Genomic DNA, 23,881 nt, shown 5'->3' on the forward strand with positions numbered 1-23,881 from the left:
AGTTCGTAAATTTTACTTACATGTAAAAGTGAGTCAAAGGTCACGTACACATTTGAAGTTTTCCAAAACAAGTTCATCATGATAGTGCATAAATGAACAAGTAACTTAGCGCAATAAAAATAGACGGGCACAAGAAATGGAGACAAAGACAAGCGCTTCATGACTCAGAAGTGCGTGACATAAGTGTTCCGACCAATTATTATTCTCTAAATTTTCTACTACTGATCCAGGACTCCTGTGACTACTTGCCTTAGGTAACATACTCTGTTGCCTTTTGCCCTAGAAAACATATCTAGTGCCTTGCAGCCCTTTAAACTGGCAACATCTTCACCACCAAGAGTAGAGCATGTTCAAATAAATTCAACTAGACATGCCTGGTGACCACTTAATTTTGGTGAACAAATTTTATTTGGTGCCCGAGCCTGACGACAATGAAATCAATGGTATCTTCTATTTTGTTGTCGCCGAAGCGGAACGACAGGGACAACAGAAAGGCAAATTCGATGCACAGCCAGCGTTAACGTTCAACAACAGATTCGTTTCCAGTTCTCATCACTATATATAACCTCAAAACGTCATACAACATGTGTAAAAGCTCCGTAAACATGAACTAAAAAAAACGGGAACCACACCCATGCAGTTTTTTAGCCACACAGATTGAGAGACATGTAGACGTTAACGCCAACAAAGATCGCATCATCTTCCACATGTTTCTACTCATGATAACTGTTTTTTTGAATCTAGGTTTGCACTTGCATCTTTGGCAATGAAGGGCAAGAAAACCATCAGCAGCCAGGTACTACTTTGTTATTGTGTTCTCGTAGCCTGTCATTTATAGATTTACCAGTTTGACCAATGTAGGACTGTCCACACTCAAAGGAATGTCGTATACAACACACTGTGATGCAATCAATCAATTTGTTTTTATGTTCCTTTTTGCATGCAGTATCCGCAATTCTTTCTGGCCTTGTCTTCCTACACAGGCTCCCCAATTTATTAGGAGCCGAAAAAACAATGTTGATATCACACCTTCCAGCAATCTTTATTCTGTGGGAGAAACTATGTTTGTAGGGGATGACAGCAACCTTTCTTTTCTTTATGTCGGTGTTTGTACCATCCACTTGCTCGGAACCTTTTCCCACTTGGCTCGGGTAACGAGCGCCGCTTAAACGTGAGACTTGCAGTCCGAAGCTATTGTGCATTAGGTGCCGGCATGGCTTCTTCAGCGCTTCACTGAAACACTCCTTCGTGATTCAAAGTTTTGCATGCGCAGAATGAAATGGTAAAAGTGGCTTACTTGCCCTAGGTTCTTAACATCAGCAGGTGTGTTATCTGTGAGCACAACATTAATTTCAAGGAATCTAATCTGGCTATCCATGGCCATGGCTATCCTGCACCTAATGCACGATAGCTTCGAACGGCAAGCCTCACGTTTAAGCGGCTTTGGTTACCCGAGCCACGTGCTCGTGTCAGTCGCAGCAGGACTGCTTAAAAAGGCACAGCAAAAAGGTTCTGAACAGGTATATGGTACAAGTACCGACATAAAGAAAAAGATTGGTGCCATCCCCTACATACATAGTTTCTCCCACAGATTAAAGATTGCTGAAGTGAGTTACATCAATGTTGTTTTTTTGACGCCTAATAAAGTTATGAGCCTGTGTAGGAAGTCAAGGTCAAAAAGAATTTCGGATACTGCGTGCAAGAAGGATAAAAGCAAATTCATTAATTAAATCGTGTGTGTTGTATACCGCATTCCTCTTGGGTGTGGAGGGTCCTACATTGGCCAAACTGGTAGATGTATAAATGACAGGCTATGAGAACACAATAACAAATTAAATACCCTGGCTGCTGGCGGTTTTCTTGCCCTTCATTGCCAAAGATAGAAGTGCAAACCTAGATTCAAAAAGCAGTTATCATGAATAGAAGCAGGCGCAAGATAATGCGCTTAACTATAGACACTAGAAACATATCAACATTTGGTGATGCATGCATTAGTAAGCCTTCAATTTCATTATCCTCGAAAGAGCTTGATTATCTTTGTTCGCGTTAAACTATGTACATGTGTCAATCTGTGTGGCTAAAAAAAACTGCATGCGTGTGGTTCCGGGTCTTCTCTAGTTCCTGTTTACCGAGCCTTTACACGTGTTGTAAGACGTTTTGAGGGTATATATAGTGACGAGAACGGGAAATATATCTGTTGTTGGAAGTTAACACTGCGCATGTCAAATGTGCATTTCTGTTGTACCTGTTGTTCAGCCTTGCGCTACAACAAAATAAAAGATGCCATACAAACAAGCCCCTATAGCTACCCTCATTGTTAGTTTCGCAAGAAAAAGAATTGTCTTTGAAAATAAAATATACAAGCACTTGTTCAATTGGACGCATTTTTTCTGGATTTTGCCGAATCCGCATTTTGATTAATCCCAAAGAAAAAGTGTTGTGGCTATGGCTCTAAGAATATTTTGGCACAGACTGCAGGCAAATAGCATGAATTCTAAATAATTACCACGGAGCATCCCTGCTACGATATGAAGTAAACCTTTGAAAACACGTTGCACATATTTTAAGTTCAGTGTGTTTTTCTCTGCATCTATTAACAGCACGGAATTTAGCCGCCCTGTTGCCATTGAAGTCGCAGACATTTGGGGCAAATAGCTCTGCCCTCGCTCACTCTCAAAATCCACGAGAAGCGCTCATGTTAGGGCATTGCTTTAGTTTGAGCTTTACTTTAAAATTTCTTTAGGAGATGCGGGATTCTTAAAAAATTCCCAAAGTGAGCATGTGACGGAAGTAACGCTGTCTGGAACGACATGTTGCATCATTTGTTTGGTTGTGGGGTTGAAAGTCAAGGAATGGACAGAATAAACGGTACTGCCTGTAGCTGCCACATATGGGGTCCATGTGTACTTGTTGCAGGTTCCTTTATATCACGAAAGTGCTACAGTTTGCTTTTAAAAGCAGAGACTGACAAAACGGCAAATTTTTTGTGAACACAGCACATAAATATAATTTTTTAAGGAGATGGAGATAGTATGTTGACGCACTAACGAGCATAACTTTCAATTATCATTGCTTAAGAAAAAAGTATATTGCACATTGATACTTTCATGACAAAACAAACGAAATATGAAACAGGCTGAAAGGCACAGATGTTGTGGTGCAAGGCATGCTCTCTTCATATTGTTACTAATTTATAAGCTTGTCATCTCGACAGTACTTCTGACTTGGTTGTTTTGCATCGGAATTGTACAACATGAGTGGTTTGAGCTCGTTTCAAGAGTGCTTCATTGTTTTAGAAAAACAGTGGAATCTGCAAGGTTTTGTGTTGAAGCAGTGAAAGTTGAAAGCCGTGGTCCGCAGTATGTGGTTGTGGTAGCTCTATCTACATGCAGAAAATGTAATCTCTGAATGTCAATGTGCACGTGAGGGCTTTGCCTGTTCCGAGCGAGCAATCAAATGACTTGGGTAGGTTTCATCTGAAGTTTTTTTATGTTATAAGGCTAGGAACATATACCGACAAGGCAGAGTATGACATTTTTTAGAGCACTGGTAATTACATTTGTGACTTGGAAATCATTTATTGTTGATGTATCTGACTAAAAACGGTGATGATGGTGGTATAGCAAACCTTGTTAGAAGAGACACCCGAAGGACCCGGGAAACATGTCTCTTGTAACCAAGGTCTCTTGTAACCAAAAATTCTAAAAACACTGAGGATTCGGACTAGACCACTTTATTATACATCAGCACCAAAGTGTGTTTAAACACATCTTTGATGCGAACAGAGCTGTCTCATGGAGACCTGGCAATGGCTCTGGAGATTGACGAACAGCATACAAAGCGGCCAGCACTGCATACGCTGGGACGGAAATCCAACTCAATGGTGCTGTCGCAGAGTCAGTGTGGGCGGGCGACAACGATTATAGAAGGATAATGGCAGAAAATTCAGTGAAATTGGTAGTCTCAACCATGCGAGGAATGACAGCCGGTTGCGGAACGGAACAAAATCGAGCCAAGTGAGTGAAAATTGCAGCGCATAGAGGTTAGTACGACGTTAGCCGTGTTACGTGAGCCTGTTTGGGTTATCTCTCTTAAAAATAGCGAGGAATTTGCTATAGGGACATAAATAAAGTTGCCCTTAGTAACGAGTGTCTCTTGTATGCAATGTGGTTAACATGGTGAACATAGGAAAACCAACCAAACCATTTTGAAATGTCTCTCATAACCGAGTGTCTCTTGTAACAATGTCTCTTGTACCGAAATTTTACTACTAATAAAGAGTCTTAATTGATTGGTGATTTTTTCCCTTATCAGGCAAGGCAGGATGCATCTGCAAGCAACCAGTCATTCCGATTCTCAACCAATCCTTCTTCTAGTCAGCCCATTTCTAGTGTCTCATCTTGCTAGTTTTTTTCAGTAGAGCACAATAAACACGCAGTTTCGTTCAGATTCAGGTGGCTTGTTGCTTTTTGGGCACAAATTTGTATGTATGCTTTGTACACGTCATGTACAGAACTCAAATGCAACATGGCAACACTGACACGAAGATGAAGCGGTGTAGGAGACAGTTACACAAGGAGGAAACGTGATCACACAGCCTGTTCAGTGTGGTGTATGTCCGCTTTTGTGAATTGATTTCTGCGCCGTTTCAAGCTCTATCTGATGTGAGTTACTAATGTCGTAATGTACAAATTAGTGTAACTAATTTCAATGAAACAAACAATTTCTCATTTGCTGGAGATATGCACCTGCATCATCATTTACAAAACAAATTTTGCACTTGTTGATAGGAAGCAAGATAAAGCTGAATAAGTTCGTACAGATTCATGGTACAGGAACGCAAGCATAGAAAACATGGACACAAGACAAACAAAAAAAGGAGTTTCTGTCTTCCTTTTTGTTCTTTTTGTGTGTTTTATGCGCATACCTTTCCTCACCATGGTCTGTCCGTTTTTAATTAGGAAAGTACGGGGCTCAATTTACAAAATTTCCGTTCTACGGAGCTCACCGTTTTGTATTTGGAAAATACAGACAATTCCGTGATCCCAACTACGGAAATCACCATTTTCCATACGACGGAAATCACCGTTTTTCATTCGACGGAAATCACCGTTTTCCATTCGATGGAACTCTGTTTTCCATTCGACGGAACTCTCCTTTTCCCATTCGACGGAAAATGTTTTAACAGACTGTCCGTTTTAAGGAAACTCCGTTTTTCATTTACGGAAAAGTGTCCGGCGACTTTTTGCCTTCAACTTTCACCGTAAGCTGAAGAATTTTTTTACAGTGTAAGATACAACAATCAAATTTCTTGTCAAATGACCAACTGAGTAAAATCTGCTTGTTAAATGAATAAACATACCTAATAAGAATGCCGCTTACAGCTTTTGCAACTGAGCTATCACATTCTAGAGTCACATACAGCGAGCACATGCGAGCCAACTTAAGAACAGGACGTAATTGGCGAATCATAAGCTTCAATACAGATCACTAGGAATTAGAAGCACAGCCTTAATTAGCTGTCACTGCACAGTGCATAATCTGTTTTAGTACTTGAAAAAGTTCGTGAGATCTCATAAAAAGCGTGGTTGCAAAAAAGATATACTTGCAACTCTCACTGGCTGAAGTGCCAAGCACAAGCGTACGTGAGAATTGATACCACGTGAGAATTGATACCAGCTGTAAGCCTTTTGTTTTCAGGAGTTCACCTAATAAGGAAAGTGTTTGTGTTCTTGTTGGATGATGCACTCGAGAGGCCAAGAGAATAAATGTGCAAATTATATTATTTTTATGAGGATAACTGCATCGCATCAGCAGTATCTGCCTTTCGTACAAAGATTGAGAGAAGGCAGATGGCACCTAAGAAAACACCAGAAAACGTATAATTTATCCTAAGTTATGAGTGACCAAGCTTGAATTTAATGAGGGGCGAATGTTCCTTAGCTTTGAGACAACTGGAACAGTTTTGACAATACCAATACATGTGGATAAGGGACAGGAGTTGGCTCAGTGTGAAACCCATTTATGTCTCCTCTATAAACGCGAGTAGGAATGCGAATGCCATTCCCAGCTACTTATTTTCAGAGAGACGGAGAGGTAAATAAAAGGCATAGATCAGAACACTGAGACGAGCATGAATTCTGTTTATACATAGATGATGCCGCCCTTACCACAAATAAAACACTGCCATAGGTGTCTCTAGCTTGCTCATTTTAAATATTCAGAATATTGACTGAAACAGCATAAGACTTGACATCATACCTATGTCACTAAAGTCTGAAAATGAATCGGTTAGGCAACGTACGAGTACATTTACACATACGGGATGCACAAGAGGCATAAAAATGCACTCAGTCCTATTTTTCAACTGATATTATTCAGTCCACTGAGCAACCCACTTTAAACCTTTACCAGTGACTGTTTAAGTTACTGCGCATAATTTTGCCGAAATCCACTGCTGCTATATTTAGTTCTGTTTTACGAGTAGTCATGATGAATTAAATTGCATATTGCAAGTCAAGTTAAGTTAAACATTGGAGCCCATTGTAGTCAAAACAATAAGGCTTTAAAAATAGGCCGTCTAAGCAAAAGCAAAAAAAACCAACAAATTATTAGTTTGTTTGAAAACAGGCTAATAAACTTGTAACCAAGCATGGAGTGCACGGTATACGGGTGGTGTGGAGGTGGGGTGGCCTGAATGGTCGGCTCAGCAACAGGGACTAACCAGGCCTTTTGGAGGCAATGACACAACACCACTACCTTTTCACAGCCGTATTGATGGTGCCATGCTTGTTAATACACTATTAATGTGACAAAATCATCTATTCGGGAAATTTATTAAGTATTTCAAAAAATAATAAAGGCAAAATGCTACTCACTGAAAGATGCTTCGTTTGAAAGAACATTGGCTAGTTTTACACACGATGCTTTATTTAAGGTCGCATTCAGCGCAAGTGGATAGCACACTTAGACTTTTAATATCCTGTCTATAATGATCATTTGTACAGACTTGCTGTGAAACATTATTAAGGAAGCTACACTGACTCGCTACAACTGCAGAATATTACTACCTTCGTTCAAGCAGCAATTGCATTTCTTTCCATCCACTGGTCAATGAGTCAGAATCCCTGTGCTCGCATTGCTAAAGAACATGTTTCCTGATGGTAAATTGCCATTCAGAATACCTTGTACCTGACTGCTGGCAAACCTGATGCCGCTAGGGCTGCGAAATTTGGGCCTAAAAGCATGTCTGCCTCGCCGGAGCGATTTCTTTGGTAGGAAAATGGTAAGTGAGTCTGGTACAAGAATTGTAGGTAGATACATGTTCTTCATGTTGCCTGCTTTGTTATCGGCCATGGCATGCAGAGGGCCAGAGCTGTGTTCTTGTACCCAGTGCAGGCGAACTTTAAAAAGTGAGGTATTGTGAAGCTTGTGTATCTTCTTACAAAGTAATGCGGCTTTATTCAGTTGCTTCAGCTATTTAATAAAGGTCAAGTAATTAGTGTACGTCTATAATTGGGCGATGTTTGATAAATATGAGGCTGCCTCCTTGGCGTTATGTATGGCTGTACCATGTACCAGCCCTGTTCAGCACACTTGTATGGTATGGAGTTCAAGTAGAGTTGTAGACATACATCATATATTTCTTATTTTCATAAAGAAGAATCTGTGTAAGGCTGAACTATACCATGCTTCCACCGCCTGTAATAGCAGCATCTGTACATAATACATTCGTCCAAAGGAACATTTGTGTACAGCAGTACCAAGGCCTTAGGTCTGTTCTTGTAGCCAAGCAATGTCGTATATGTCGTGCAAGTGCACTTGCAGGGGGCAGCTAATCTATTTGAGGCACTGCAATAGTGATGTGCATGGTAAATATTCAAACTGCTCAGAAGCAACTGCAACACTAAATCTCCTTAATTGACATGGTCGTACATCTTTTAGAGCCAATGCTGCTATGGTGTTCAGCTAGGCGAGTTATTCAGTGAATAGAGGGGTAAGGTGAGGGAGAACAGCTGTTGCCCTAAACGGATTCTGAATAATGATCTCCCCCCCCCCCCAATCTGGTTCTACAACTTCAGTGGCAGCCAGTAAAACTGAGCCTGATAAATAATGCGGGGCTCAAGTACACACCAAGCAATGCTACCGGCTACCTCAGTATATGCTCCTCCACATTTAGGAGCAATCCTTCATATCAAGGGTCGACTTTGGTGTCTTCTTTATTTTATTGCGATAGCAATTATATGGACACTTCAACCGCATTTCTGCCGTCGGCGTCGCCGTTTCCGTGAGTTTCCGTATAAAGTCCAAGGGCGATAAAATCATCGCCGCGTGCCGTATACGCCAGTGAAAGCGCGCGGGGGACGTGCGCTATCGCGGAGAGCGAACGCACGGCCGAAAGCGAACGCGACCGTCGCGCAAAAGGCCGGGGGTATGGGAGGGAGGGAGGCGGGGCGACGATGTGCTGAGACACCGAATGCGTCGCCCAAAGCGAAAGCAAGAAAGCGGGAAGGCAGCGTGGGAGAGAGGCAGGGGGGCAGCTGCTACTCTGCCAACAAATGGGTTTGCACTTTGCCCGCTTGTGGCGGTCGCCCGCATCGTCTCTTATCTCTACACGGCTCTGACCTTTGTATGCGCTATGCATTCGCCGCTCAGTTTCCGTTGAAACGATAGACCGCACGAACCTTCGCCCGCTGCGGCGGCTGCGCTTGCTGCCAGCGTTTTGACAGTCGTCGTCTGTGGCCATTCAGTGTCATCTATTCATGTTTGCTTGTGCGCGCTGAGACCACGATTGTTAATTCAGTTAGTAAGCGAATGTGTCGAAGTTTACGCAGCCGATAAAATTACTCTCCCTACTCCGAATAGCTCTCTACTAATTTGCTATCGCAATTGATGCTTCGCCTTTCGTGTGAAACAGCGACATATTTTATTAGCCACTTTAATCCTGTTCCGGACTGGTGGATATCGAGACCAACGATCTGTACTTCTACTTCGTGTAACAATCACGAGTGCCATAGTCAGGTATTTCATGGTGTGTGCGCGTGTGTATGTGTGGCTCACATTTGATCTTGAGAGGAGTGTGTGGGGGTACGCGAGCATATGTCGGGTTTGGGGGCAAGGGTAACCCCTTCACCGGTGAGGTCTCCTGGCTACGCCACTGATGGGCATGCTCCAAGGCAATGCTGGCCTAGGCTAGCGCGAGTGGAAACGCCTCTCTCAACCAAATCGCCTAGAATTGTTAGAAGGCTATAGTGTGGCTCCTTTTTCTTCCAGCAAGGTGTGCAAGTGTCCTGATTGAGTGATGCGCGAATGATGGATGTAGCTGCGGCTGTTTCTGCCTGCAAATGTGAGCCAACATTCGGGAACACAACAGTATTGGACAGAAGTGCTAGCAAAATGACACAAGGCTTGCACAGTAATTAGTATGCATACACAGTAATTAAATGTAATTTTATTACGATAACAATTATACGGAGACTCCAAGCGGATTTCTGCCGTCAGCGCTGCCATCACCGTGAGGTTCCGTATGAAGTCCAACGGCGATGAAATCGTGGCTGCGCGCCGTATGCTGTATGTGCGAGTGAAAGCACGCGAGGGACGTGCGCTTTCACGGGGAGCGAATGCACGGCGGAGAGCAAACGCGACTTCTTGCGTCGCGCGAAGGACCGTGGGGGGATGGGAGGGAGGTATGGGAGGCGACGTTTAGCTGCGGCAGCAAATGCGTATTTATATAAAAAAACGTTGCGAGTCGAGAAGGGGGTAAAGACTTCCGACGCTGCTCGACGAGTGTCCCGTTCTGATCTCGTCCAAAAACTTCGAGTCGCCGCTAGAGGCACCGGCAACAGTCACCAACGCCACACGCGCTCGGCGCGAACGCGGGCAAAACGCCGACGGCGTCGGCAACAGTTCTGCGCGTTGCTGGTGCTGCTAGACGTCCAAGTTTATACAGCTGATAAAAGTACTAGCCTTACTCCGTATAGCTCTCTACTAATTTGCTATCGCAATTGATCACTAACTGTGACATTTCTTTATTAAATGACTGTGACATATGAGTATGATCTTTGTTTTTGTTGCTATTAACTGCCTTCCGTGCATCTCGTGGAAGGGATCTATTATTCTTGCATCCTTCTGACAATAAAGAGTTTCTTCTGAGTACTTGTTCTTGCTGCCTTTGTTATCGCATTCTTTATTGCGATAGCAACTATATGGACACTCCAAAGCAGATTTCTGCCGTCGGCGTCGCCGTCGCCGTGATGTTCCGTATGACGTCAACGGCGATGAAATCGTCGCCGCACTCCGGACGCTGTATGTGCGAGTGAAATGGTGCGAGGGACGCTCGCTTTCACGGGGAGCGAACGCACGTCGGAGAGCAAACGCGCGTTCTGCGCCGTGCTCCCTGAAGGGCTGCAGAATTATGCGTCTCTTTCCTCCTTTCCATATATACAAAGCAAACGCAACTTTTTCCGTCGCGCGGAAGACTGTGGGGGGACGGGAGGGAGGGAGGGGAGGCGTCGTTTAGCTGCGGCACCAAATACGTATTTATATAAGAACACCGCGCGCGTTCGGTGCGAACGCGGGCAAAACGCTGACGGCGTCGACAACAGTTCTGCGCGTTGCTGGTGCTGCTGCATGTCCAAGTTTATACCACTGATAAAACTACTATCCTTTCTCCGTACAGTTCTCTACTAATTGGCTATCGCAATGGGTGATTCGCCTTTCGGGTGAAACCACGACAAATTTTTTTTCTTGATGCTCAAGTCGCTGTATTAACAACGTGGCCTCTGGCTCTTTAATGTTTAGGCACGTAGACTTGTATGCTGTGAACACACCTGAAACTAAACAGCAAGCACTCAATACTAGACTTATCTACAGCTGCCGCTGAAACAGCTGAAGCCACAATCAGTGAGTTACTGAAGCTATATAAAAGCTGCTTTTTTGAACAACTTTTTAGACATATACCGCAACATGTGCGCCATAATTTGCAAGAATGCACATTTATCTGAAGCATACTTGCTTTGAGAAAATGTCGCAGGTACCACAAGCACGCTTAATGCAGAAGCTTTAAAGCAATACAATGACAGCCATACACCCATAGAACGTGTCAGCGAAAAAATCTCAAAAAGTAGGACACAACTCACTGAGCTAAAAAAGAACGAGGTTGTTCATTCAAACAGTTCTTTATTTCAGAAATTGTAATTCAGAACAAGTTACTTCACGGTGTCATATAGTTAAGTCGGTTTGCAATTACACCCCCTTCTTTTCTGCTGCAACACAATTACCCGTCGTGGTTGCTCATTGGCTATGGTGGTCGGCTGCTGAGCACGAGGTTGCGGGATCGAATCCCGGCCACGGCGGCCGCATTTCGATGGGGGCAAAATGCGAAAACACCCATGTACTTAGATTTAGGTGCACGTTAAAGAAACCCGGGTGGTCGAAGTTTCCGGAGTCCCCCACTACGGCGTGCCTCATAATCATATCGTGGTTTTGGCACGTAAAAGCCCATAATCATAATAAAAAATTTTGCACATACGCACTAATGATCCAGAGAGAACTTTCTGGATCAAAGTTGAGTGAATAAAATTGGATGTGGTACAATTCTAGCAGAACGCATCACATGCCGGCTAATAGCAATAATGGCCAGAAACAATAAGAAAAAAATGAGATTGGTTAGGCGATTTCCCTTAATGCAGTGAAACATAATTGCTGTATGAGTACGATTTCCTAAGACATCACCTGAAGAGGCCACACATGAACACGTCCCTAAAATACTTAAAAGCCTGACCAAGCAGACGAATGTGCAGGTCTTCTCAAATCTATTCAATTTGTCCTTTTCAGCACTGACCAACCATATACAATACACATGACTATAAAACGCAGTTACAGTGTTTGCATACAGAAGAAAAATTGTTGGCTGTAACTGCCTGAAAGGAGCAGATTGTACACCAAATAAATAATGAATATTTAATATTCAACCTACTGATTCCATAGAAAATTTGCTACAAGGAAATGCCTGTGCAGATTTCCCAATGAAAATGTATGCAGTTTGAAGTTTATTTCAGAAAATTGATTAAATGAATGCAATTATGTGCACAGACTGTGCTGCTCAATTTAGCATAGAAACAGGCTGTTCGAATTGCTCACGCCACATTAGAATAATTTTCCGCCTTAAATATTAGGTTGCTGTGCCACAAATCGTTCTGAGGGGCGTATTTTAGCGACACAACCTATACCGATACGCAGGGCGAAATGATCAGACGCACCTGAGGACCAACATCCAACATTCTTTGACTAATAAGCAAGCTGACAACACAAATCGCTGCACTTGGTAGATATGTGTGCCGCACAAGCTCCTTTTCGCAGAATCCGTCTGAGACAGCAGCGAACCGATGGGTCTGAATATGCAACATAAAATATACGCGCATTGCGCACTGAGTTTGCGCCATACGGAAACACACACCAACGCAGTTGAAAAAGCCGCGGAAAACAAAAGGCAAGTTGGGCAAGCGCTAATTAAAAACTTGAAGCTTCCGAAGCAGTACGCGCTTCGACTTTGGCAAGACTGCGGGTGAGGCTTCACTAGCCGCTTGCATGTCGTGGCGCAGTGTGGAATACCGTGAACTCGGCTGCGCGTAGAACCACAAAAGTGTATTGTAGTACGCAGATCACGAAAAGCCGATGTCATTGCGGCGACCGATCACGGCCGTCCTTCGCATGGGCCGTACAAGCGAACTACACTATACGAAACATTGTCCGATGGTCACCCTAATTCTCTCGCAAACACACACACAAAGACATACATTTGCATTTCGTACGAAATTTTTTTTAAATACTACTCTCAGTACAACCCACGCGGAGCTGCTTTCACTTTCCAAAATGTGTTGTAGCAACTCGAGAAGTGAAAACCGCCAGAATACAGAGAAGGAGTGTCGTGCTGCGTGGTGATGCGACAGCTGCTCAGGTTTTTTTTTCTAGAGATAGCGCTCGCACACCACTATATTACCTTTACACAGCCATTTCACTCGTGCTTGGCATAATTCCCACGTGGAACACATCTGCAGAGGAAAGGACAAACATTTATCGATGTGAATTGAGGCCGAGGTTTTCCTTTTCAACCAGAGGAAGTGACGGCAATGATTCACTGCTTCTACATCCGGAAAGGCCACGCGTACGGCCAAGGTTACTGAACAACACTGTAGTATGTTAATCGCTAGCCTATACCACCCCGCTAGTGTCGACTCTTTTACGTATGAAGTGCTTGATATAGACACAAGCTGAGAGACAGGGGCCCGAGTTCATTGAGATGCTATTTCATTCGGTCTGATCCCTTTTGCACTGAATATCATGCATGCACAGGAACATGTCGTTACCAGCTCAGTTTGATGGTCTGCTCGTGGGAAGTTGCAGCTCACTGCTTTGTAATTATTTTGTAGGATAGGAAAATTTATTTGTATCGAAGCGTCTCTATCGGTGGACGTGCCGGAATCAGCAGCGAGCAACATGTTTGTCGAGGAGACCCTTGGAATTGTTGACATTGTAGTGTTCTCTGTCCTGACGGCAGCAGGATACTTCACAGGACTCTACTTCTCCTTCAGAGGAAGTGGGCGTCAGGTATGTATGTTTTTATACTGAATGATCAGCTACAGTTTATGAGCTCACACCGGCTGTTGATAGGCCATCAGTATGGAAATGCTGAAAGCGAGGTAAAAAAATTGTCAAGTACTAGTGTTTTGTATGCATTTTCGTCACCCAAACATCACAAAACTGTGCAAACTCTCATTTGAAAAGCCTTCCGTGAAATTTGATACTCGTTGCCTCCCTGCCCGCTGATTCTGCATGCAATGTAAACATTCTCCATTATGCATGCGCAAAAGTGCGCTAATTCATCCAGAGGTATTCTTTTGCCAATTTACCGTAAGATGGTGGTGGATTCAGATCAGTTTTCGTCTATGCCACCACACAGCAAACCGCGGCCTTTACCAGCACTACAAAGCCCATACGAACGAGCTGCCGATGGCCTTCTCACAGAGGCACTGCACTCAAAACCCCTTGTGCCACTCGCAGGCCTGCTGATATTTATGTTATTCTTAATCGTATTGTGCCGCATTTTTTATGATATTCCTGAGTTCAAGGCTCTGGTTCTGCAATTATAAATATCGGGCGTACTTTTCTGGAAAAAAATAAAAATAAGGCAGAGCCTCTAAACATGAAAGACTATACAGGGTGTTTCAGCGAACACTTTCAAAAATTCTTAAAGGTTGCCTGTGGCAGATAGCACAATTCTAGTTCATGAGCTGGTCTACTCGAAGAGGCGGACATTACTTGCACAAGAATTTGAAATGCATAATCGAAAAATTAACAGAAATTCACTAATTAAGTGTTTAACTAATTACCTGATGGCCCATATTGCAATTTAAAAATTGTAGCCGTGGAGTTCGCAAGGCGGATCCACTTGGAACGAATTCTCAGGATGACACCAGTTTCGAGATATAAATTCCTGAACTTTGCGGAGAAATGCATTGGCGTTCCAGTTAGGTTCTCCACAAAACGTCGCTTTTTGCATTGAAGCACAAAATTAAGTGGAACGTCAATGCATTTCTCCGCAAAGTTCGGGCGTTAATATCTTGAAACAGGTGTCATCCTGAGAATTAATTCTAAGTGGACCCCTCTTGCGAACTCCACGGCTACAATTTGTAAATTGCAATATGGGCCATCAGGTAATTAGTTAAAAACTTAATTATTAATTTTTTTCTAATTAGTCGATTATGCATTTCAATGTTTGTGCAGGTAATGTCCGCCTCTTCAAGTAGACCAGCTCATTAACTAGAATCGGGCTATCTGCCACAGGCAACCTTAAATAAATTTTGAAAGTATTCGCTGAGACATGCCTGTATATACCAAATTTCATACGGGATTTTTTTTTGTCAATGGTTCCCTCCTGCGAAAAAAAAATCGAGAGTTTCATCGCGCAAGAATACCGGAAAAATATCTAACGTCTGCAAGCTTACACGCGGGATACGTGATAGACGCACGTGCTATGTGTGGACGGATATATTATATTTGCAGCTCCGGCTCACCGCCTATGGGATTCGTCATCTAGAAAATATGAATCTCAGCCAATTTCTACCTCACAGGGTTTTAGAGGCGTAGTAACCTATTTCTTCTGTTCGCCCCCAATGCGATAACGAGATGTAATAACGGTAAATGAATGGTATTAAATTTTTAAAGAACCTCAGCTGCCGCTATCTCACGATTAATGATGACGGTAATGCAATTAGCGTCGAAGCAATGTAGCAACACACTGTATTGTCAACGTCTAAACACGCATTGTATGAAGTGAGTACCGCAGAAGAGCTCATCTCTCGCTCTGCCATCTGGACCTCCTGTCCCACCAAGGACGATGACGCGAAATCCACGCGTGGCGCGTGTCTAACTTTAAGTTTAGACAAAATTTTGTTAGTACCATGACACGGGCTCAAAATTCTAACTCATTTTTTGTCATTGAAATGCGGCCCGAACCCAGACACCATGTTGGTGTCAAAAATGTTTGCGGATGAGCGGTACATCCCCAGTTGCGCATAACCTGTGACTCAAGATGGGGTCAGAACGTTTCATTGAACAGCACATACCTTTTGTCACGTACCCGGCGACTCAAGCCGCCCTGGTGGTTGCTTATAAGACCGGCTCCCTCAACACAGCAACGGGAATATATAGCTATAAGAGTCTAGACCTTGGACTACCAGCGAGGCAAGTTGGCGAGAAAGAGGCTACCGAGAACAGACACAGACACCGCAAACTGTGTCAAATTCCAAAATATTGGTGATCTGTTTAAAATTATAAGTACATTCAGGAATAATTCATTTTTTGTCGACTTTTCCCTAAAACATTTCACACACACCTTACCTCTCCGTCTCAAGATTTCTGTACACCTGACATGATAACACCGAACTGTGCGAGAGCATTGTTTTTTGTGTACACCGGTAAAAATAACCGCAATGGACTACCCGCAGACCACTGAATATGTGTTTTTTTCGAACGCAATCTATTAAGTTTTATTGTTATCCTTCTAATACACTTCCATTAGTTTCGAGTTACTGTTCAGTGTTGCTGCGCAGCTGCCAGCCTCTAGTTGATCGTAAATTTTTCGTGCCCGCGTCCGTCAGAAAAACGTAGGCCGATGCCGGCGGCAGTTTACGGCCAGGATCAGTGGCTCGTACGCACAGGGTTCAAGAAGTCAGCAAAGTGAAGCAAACAGTGCATACATTCTTTAGAATCACGCATACAACATACACAACAACACACGTTTCAATAAATAACAAGCGCAACAGAATAATCAAAACCACATAATTTATGATGAGGTGCTCGTGATCACAATGGGATGCAGATAGCGCTCCCCGCACACACTACCTGATAAACATTACTGTTGCACAAGCTGCGCACCGACGGCAGCTTGCGACCTGGGGAGTGACATCCATAGCATTTCGCATATAAAAGAACCAGCCTAGCAACTGATTTCACTGTTGTTGTGGCACCGCTATGGGTGGCGGCGTGCTCTCAAAATGTCATTACTCACATTACTACTATTAGTCTAAATTATCATTAGTATGATTTCTCTAAAGCAATTAAGCATTGCATACCTCCCTCAGCAGTAACCCAAGTTAATCCGATGTTTAGTTTCGCACCCTCTTACCTCAGCATAGCAGACGGGTGGGCTAACCACTAGTCCAAGTACGACCCAGCGACTCAGGCAGGCGCGAAAACTGTTAGATGGAAACATACAAACATATTTAGATACATAGATACAAACATACAAACGTAGATAGCCCGTGGAGAGCGCGCGAAGTACCCTAAGAATGGTAATGCATTCAAACAAGTTCGCGGAATGTGGAAGTGCTTAATGGTACCCGGGCCCACATTTTCAAATAAAGTAGCAGACGCAGTGTCAGATAACAATTGTAGCCTTGAAATTAGGAATATATCATTCGTTGAACATTTCAATTTTTGCCTCTTGCCCGAAAATGAACCAATCCGAGGATCAATGGGGTGCTCCACATGTGATGGAACTGCTCAGAAAAGCCAAGTGCATGGATGATGCGGCCAGTAGTGATTGAGTGGAACGTACGAAGTATTTAGTGAGGTTACTTATGCAGCCAGTTCAGTTGTGACCTACTGACCTCCCTGTTTCCCTGCCCTGCCAGCAGTTCTGATATGGCTACATGAACTCCATAACAGCTCTGACATTCACAGCTAATTATTTCAGTCGAACTCAAGATCTGAATGTTAACGATGCTTGGATACCACTTGACTAGGTGATGCGGGCCTTTTGTTCCCGCCTTTTCTTGCAATTTTGGAATCTGGGGTCGCGCCATTAGTGCCAAGCATGTGCTGTATGTCGAAAAACTGAGAAAAGACTTGCGGCAAAAACACCTTATTAAAAAAGCCATCCTTTATGACCATTGTGAAGCGGTGACGTCGCGTTTTAAGGAAATCTTTTTATGTTTCACAGTATGGCGTTTGCTTGTACAGGTGCGGGGAGTCGCGCTGTTTTATAGAATATGAGTTTAAATGATGTTTTTTTGTTAACAGTAATTTAGCTGTATCATTCTTGTGGCGTAAACTTCTGTTTGAGGTCTGCTCTAGTGCGAAGTGCTCAGGAGTTTCACCTTTTCAGCCATATATGATATCGTGCAACGTTGCACCAAATTTGAACCCACACATCTCGTCCAGATTGCTGTCCAGAACACTTCAGCGCATGACTGTCTAGCCATGACCGAGTAAAAGCGCACTTGTTGCTAGGTTCATGGCACCAGGCTTAACGTTGTGTTGACTGGACGTCCTTGTGTTGTCGATTGGGCCACGAGCATTGTCTCTTAACCCAGCCCGCAGCGCTCCGATATCAATTTCAATTCATCGTACATATTCATCGCAACAGACAATAGCATGGACGACAGTGCCCTCTAATTCTTTTCAACCACAGGTTAATGCTCGTGACAGAGGAACTTCATCTGCCGTTCTCGAGGCCTTCCTGGGTGGTCGCAGTCTACCGGCTACCGCATTGGCAGTGTCCGTGCTGGCGTCAGTGGCCACCGCCGTTGGCATTGTGAGCTTCGTAGGCCACTACTACGCATACGGCTTCCATCTTGACTGGGCATTGGCTGGCATACCATTGTCGGCTGCCGTGGTTTCACTCGTCATCGTCCCCCTGCTTTACGATCTGCGAGTAGCATCTGTTTTTCAGGTAAGCCCTCGTCGTGATGGCGTTCCCTGAAAGTATGTTCATGTTAGCGACAACAATGAATAAATGTTCAAATTTCTTTTCTTACTTTCGCCCTGGTTCTACGTTAGTCAATCAGCAAAAACGAAGGACTCGATTTTTTGAACCCTTAAGGAGGAAATTTACCAATAGTCGAGGGAAACGTTTTTTTTTTAATGGAAGTGTGCAAAATACACCGAGAATAGCGGCGCTCAGCCAAAGGGGAAACATTTTGCGGAAAATTTTTCAACAACTGGTTGGCAACACAACGCAAAACACTGAACGCAATTTCCACCTCATGCCATCTGTGGCTTTGTGTGGACCTTCTACAGACAACTGTGGTCCAATGGGAAGCAGAGTAATGCATTTCATATCCTCTTAGACTACCTTTGTCATACCACTGCAGCTGCGTATTTTGCACCGTGTCTTACACCTCTGACCATGCTTTCAAAAGAAAGTGATTCGTGTGCCAAACTTCTTTTTAACAGCGGAACTGTTTATGACGAGCGTAATCTGTCAATAAAAAATGTGGGCCGATCCTGGTGGCAGTGCAGAAAGGGTCCAAGCGAATTTGGACATACACCTGCGAATTAGCGAAGCTGAGCCTGGCTGTTTAGCTAAGCGTGGTTGGCACTACTTAAGCTTAGACAGTCAAAGATAGCCAATCAATAGCTAATCGAGCATCAATCAATAATCAATAAATTCCGGAAAATGCTGGGGACGACTTGGAGATGCTTAGCCTAGCCCAAATACGTGGCCAATACGTTGCGATAGCCAGTCGATAGCCAATCAATAGCTAATTGATAATCGACAAATAATCAATAAAGTCCGGGAAATTCTGCGGATGACTTGGTAGTGCTTAGTCTAGCCCATATATGTGGCCAATAGCTTGCGATAGCCTATCGATCGATAGGCAATCAATATCTATTCGTAATCAATAAATTCCGCGAAATGCTGGGACTGACTTGGTAGTGCTTAGCCTAGCCCAAAAGCCAGGAGTAGCTAGGTTCCCATCAGGTCCGCTGCCTCGCCAGCATTGCGCCTCCAGTGCAAGCTACGCTACGCTATTTTTTTATCCTCTGTTCCTGCTGTAAAACTACAAAATACGCTTGATGCCTGTCATTCAGTGTTGGGCAAAACATGAAGACAGAAACCCCGTACTCGGACACGAAACTCAGCAAAAAAAAAAATATCCGATATGTATTACCTAGTGGCAAGATGAAGACCGAACAATCGTTCCTGAAGGCTTCAAAATAATTCGATACATGGGGTAGAGCGGAAAATTCACTTGCGGGAAACCAGAGGTGTTGGTCTGTAGTGACAGTTGCCTAGTGTACCCTGCTTAGAAGCAAAGGCAGGAGAATATAAATATGAGTATTAGGAGTGATGGTAGGGATAGACACTTGGATATGAACATATACACATTTGTTTCAGATGGGCCCATTCGCAGCTGTGAATCCAAGCCTCCGTTGCTAATTATTTATAAGAGAGTCTTGATGGCTCACTTCGTTGTTAGGATGACTGATAGAGGACCGAGTAAAATTTCCGTAATTGATTACAAGCCTCCGTTGCTAATTATTTATAAGGGAGTCTTGATGGCTCACTTCGTTGTTAGGATGACCGATAGAGGACCGAGTAAAATTTCCGTAATTGATTACGTTTGGTCAATCGGCTAAAATGTCAATGACTGCCGTGCATAGTGATATTGGGGACGAACGAAAAGAATGGGCTCCATCGTCTAAGGCTCTTCGCAGAAATCACTATGTCGAGTCGCGCTTTGGATGTGACGCATGTGCTAGTGCACCAAGGCAACACACAGCGAAGCCTGTGGAAGAGCCTCGTATAAGTTCGCTGGATTTCACACGGACTCGAAACTACAATACACTAATTTCAAACTAAGCATCAGCATCGTTTCTTTAAACAAAATTTTCTGTGAATATTAAAAAAAGGAATAAATTTGTTATCAGCTTCACAATTCTAACAAAGCTTCAGGAAAATAATGTGGAAGTAGAAAAAACTTTTCCCTGGTCGTAGTCAAAACACACAACCCCCTCATGGCCTGTGGAATCCTCTTCGAGAGAGCTATCTTGCGGCTTTATAACAACTTCCATTTTCTTTGTCTTTTTTGGGTCCCTCATGACGCGTATGGAGCATTAGCCAGCGTTAAGCTTCTCATGTGACTCTATGTTCTACTTTCATATAATATATGATAAAGGAGAAGTGGCAGTGGCATCTATTTTCGGCTGCAATGTTGAGCTACAGGCTTCGTTTGGTTTTCCACTCTTATATTTGTGAATCCTGGCCATAGTCCATGATATTGGATACGACGTATTTAATGTTGGTACTTTAACTCATGTACGGTGGCTATGCTTAAAAAAAACGATATTTTAGGCGAGTATTCTTGTCTCTGAGTGGCAACGTGGAGCATAGAGATAAATATTGGGTCAACTTCGCGTGAACCTGCCTATCATATAACCGGATGTGCGAACGTTGTACGCTTATGTTTTACTGCAGCACAAGGAAATTGAAAGTATAAAGTTTTTTTCTTGTTTGCAACTCGCTCAAGTGTGCTAATTGGAACTTTACAATGCTTGTTGCAAGGGCTTGTAACGCGATGCAAAAAAGAGGGAAAGGGAACTTGTCTTCTTGAGGAACGTTCGCTAATATTGATCACTTTGAGCGAACATGTATGATAAAAATACATCTAAGATCCGCTCATCACACGTACGTGTTTGAATCGGCGGAAAGAGGAATTATCTCTGACTGGAGCATGCCAAGGTGAGGTGATACAGTGATGCTTATGCGTTGCATTAGGGGCATTAGTTAGGTTACATAGAATGTGGTGGATAGCGTGGTAGTGGGTGAGGTCTTGATCTAGAGTTGTCTCCAGGCAGAGCGGGAAAGGGCACAGAAAGCTTCGCTTGAAAATCAGAAGGCAAGTGAGAAGAAGGTGGAGTGGCCAAGTGCAAGAAAAAATTACATATTATAACTGCATGTCAGTATCTTCCTTCTTACTCTAGAAATGGCACACAAATGTACTTGAGTATGCTTTTGGTTGAGATTAAGGGTGCGCTGGCTGGACTTTTTTTTCTATTTTTCTAATAAAACTAACAGTTGTTATCCCGTGCCGACAAATACAATGTATTAAGTGTCGGAGCAGGGTATATTAAATAAACAACCTCTAATTAATTTCATGGGGCGCATGTTTAAATTGCGAATGATAACGTGAGCTGGTTGTAAAGCCCTTATTTGCCTTGCAGAAAGTGTAAGACTATTGCTCCTTCGAGATAGCGGTCTCCCGAAATCTGTTAAAATATTATTCGCGTTACAATTCCAATGATCCAAAACTGCATGACGCAGACTTTTAGTAAACTTTCAACTGAAACACCAATGTTTCTAGCAGGACACATTGGGGCCGGATATGTTGAAAGTTGTGCGCTTCTATATTTCAGCGAAATAAAAATAGCTTCACTACATCACGGCTTCAATTTTGCGGTTGGAACATGATGTGTAGAGGCAAGAAATGAAAAAAGTAATCAAGGAATGTTTTAAGTAGTCACCTCAACATCGCGGTTTATCACAAAAGTTTAACGCCCACCTGTTCAGGAAATCTACCTGAAACGACCAAGTTACGCGAAATGTCCGAAGCAATAACAAAATGTACAAGCTAAAGGGGAACAAGAGAACAGGTACTATACAATTTATGTATCAGCTGCAACAACATAAAAGTTGTTGCTGGCCTTGCTTGACATAATTATTTACGTACCGCAGCACAGGAGCAAGAGAGAAGGGGAAGAACTAGCGTTAGTTTTCACGCAAATATAACGTAAAATGATTCCTGTGTTCGAACAAATAAATGTCCGCTAGGAAATTACAAAAAACAAAATGCTGATTGCACATGGGGGGGGGGGGGACAATATTTTACGCAGGATCGTCAAATAATACATCAAATTGCATTGCGCTTCTCCCTGCTTCCACTTTATTTCCAAAACTGTCGACATTGCAGCACCAGCTAGGGACTGAGGCCCGTATTCATAAAGCAGTTTATTAAAGACGAATGTCTTTCTTCGGTTACCATAGCGCGAAAAACTTGGTCTGTCTGTCTGTCGATCACTCGATTCAACCGCCCGGTCAAACGAAGCACGAGGAGAGGAGGTGCAGAGAGAAAGAAAGAGAGACTGACAGAGACCAAGAGTAATAAATAAAAAAATAAAATAAACTTTCTTGGCACGACGGGAATCGAACCCGGTTACCCATGGTCCGAAAGCGATCGTCATACCCACTTTTTTTCCCTTCATGGTATTTAATAGATTAACATGTCATCCAATAAAACATTCATTAATTGTGCATAGTCATAGAAAGGTGAGTACAATGAGTCACACACAGAAAAACAGAAGAAGCACTGTTCCGCTTTAAAAGATCGTCATACCCACTAGGCTATACACCTACAATTTATGGAAAACATATGATTGCGTTTTACCTACGATTGTAGCAGAATTTGCTATGGGTGAGAGAAATAGAAAATGACAGCGAGAGAGAGAAAGAGACATTTAAAGAAATAGAGAGAGAAAGAAAGAGAAACGCAGATAGAGAGAAAGAGAAAGACGAAATTGACAATCGCTTTAAGGAATACGGCTGTTACCAGGCTTCGAAAGAAATGCTGCAAATTAAAAAAAGATCAACGCGCTAGAAATAGTATCGAAGATCCGCTATGCGTTAAAAACAAGCCGACTGAAGCCGCCGCTGTGTAGCCGGCTGTAAGCCAACAGTAATAAAAGGGCCCAACAGATGCTGCGAGAGCAGGGCGAATGCGGGAAATTTGAACTGAATTCAGCAAAACCATCATTGCTTCCATCATGGGAGGAGTGAGAGGGGAGGAGAAAAGCGTGAGCAGTGGGAGGGGGGAGAAGAGAGGGTGTTACGTATCAGGGGCGGCTGATTACTATCGTATTTCGACGTCATTTGCAGCGAAGCCAGTAGATATGCGGCAAATTTTTACGCTTGAGGGTACAATGGCTGTTCATTTTTACCACGTGACAAAGTGTCGACCTTTCCAAGTCATTTTTGAGTAGCCTGTCCCCTCGGTCAGCTTGCCGCTGGTGTATGCCATCCCCCCCCCCCCTCCTCGAGTGATCACAAGACCCAGCCACGTCTCTTCAAAAGAAAAATGCTTCTGTCGAAGCACACTGACGCAAAATTCGAACGGCAGAGGCGCGATCATAGCCGTACACGTCTCGCGCACCGCATACGTCGTCTCCTGCCGGTGAGGGGAGAGGCGCGTGGGCGGGTAAACCCCACTCTACAGGGAGACTAGTATAAAATATGCAGAAACCATCGATGATTATTCTCATTATAAGCGAGAGAAAATGAAACAATATATTAGTCAAAAATTAAAAGTCGTTTTTGTGGTCGGACCTCCTAGTCCGGAACACTATTGGATTTTGCCGCCGTCAGTGCTCGGTTGACCAGGGATTGGTGCTGTTCTGGGTTCGAGCTGGAAAGGGTCGCCTCCCACTCGACTATCGTCGGATTATGTTTGACCGATATTTTCGGATTCTGTGGGCAAGCCCAGACCATGTGGTATAACGCGCCCATCTGGGAACTGAATTTACATTGCGGATTGTACGCCAT

At 43.4% G+C, this 23,881-nt stretch overlaps 1 protein-coding gene across 1 annotated transcript in view; it reads left to right on the forward strand.

The window, feature by feature from the left end:
- The first annotated feature begins 13,255 nt into the window (after positions 1-13,255).
- The window catches only part of LOC119465319 (sodium/iodide cotransporter-like), a 65,416-nt gene continuing 54,790 nt past the window's right edge, over positions 13,256-23,881 (forward strand). The window contains exons 1-2 of the mRNA XM_037726120.2: positions 13,256-13,608; positions 17,975-18,235. Of these exons, the coding sequence (XP_037582048.1) occupies positions 13,498-13,608; positions 17,975-18,235 (372 nt within the window). The 5' untranslated portion in view covers positions 13,256-13,497. The remainder of the gene's footprint in view (positions 13,609-17,974; positions 18,236-23,881) is intronic.

This window comes from Dermacentor silvarum, chromosome 9, assembly GCF_013339745.2.
Source record: "Dermacentor silvarum isolate Dsil-2018 chromosome 9, BIME_Dsil_1.4, whole genome shotgun sequence".
Lineage (NCBI taxonomy): Eukaryota > Metazoa > Arthropoda > Arachnida > Ixodida > Ixodidae > Dermacentor > Dermacentor silvarum.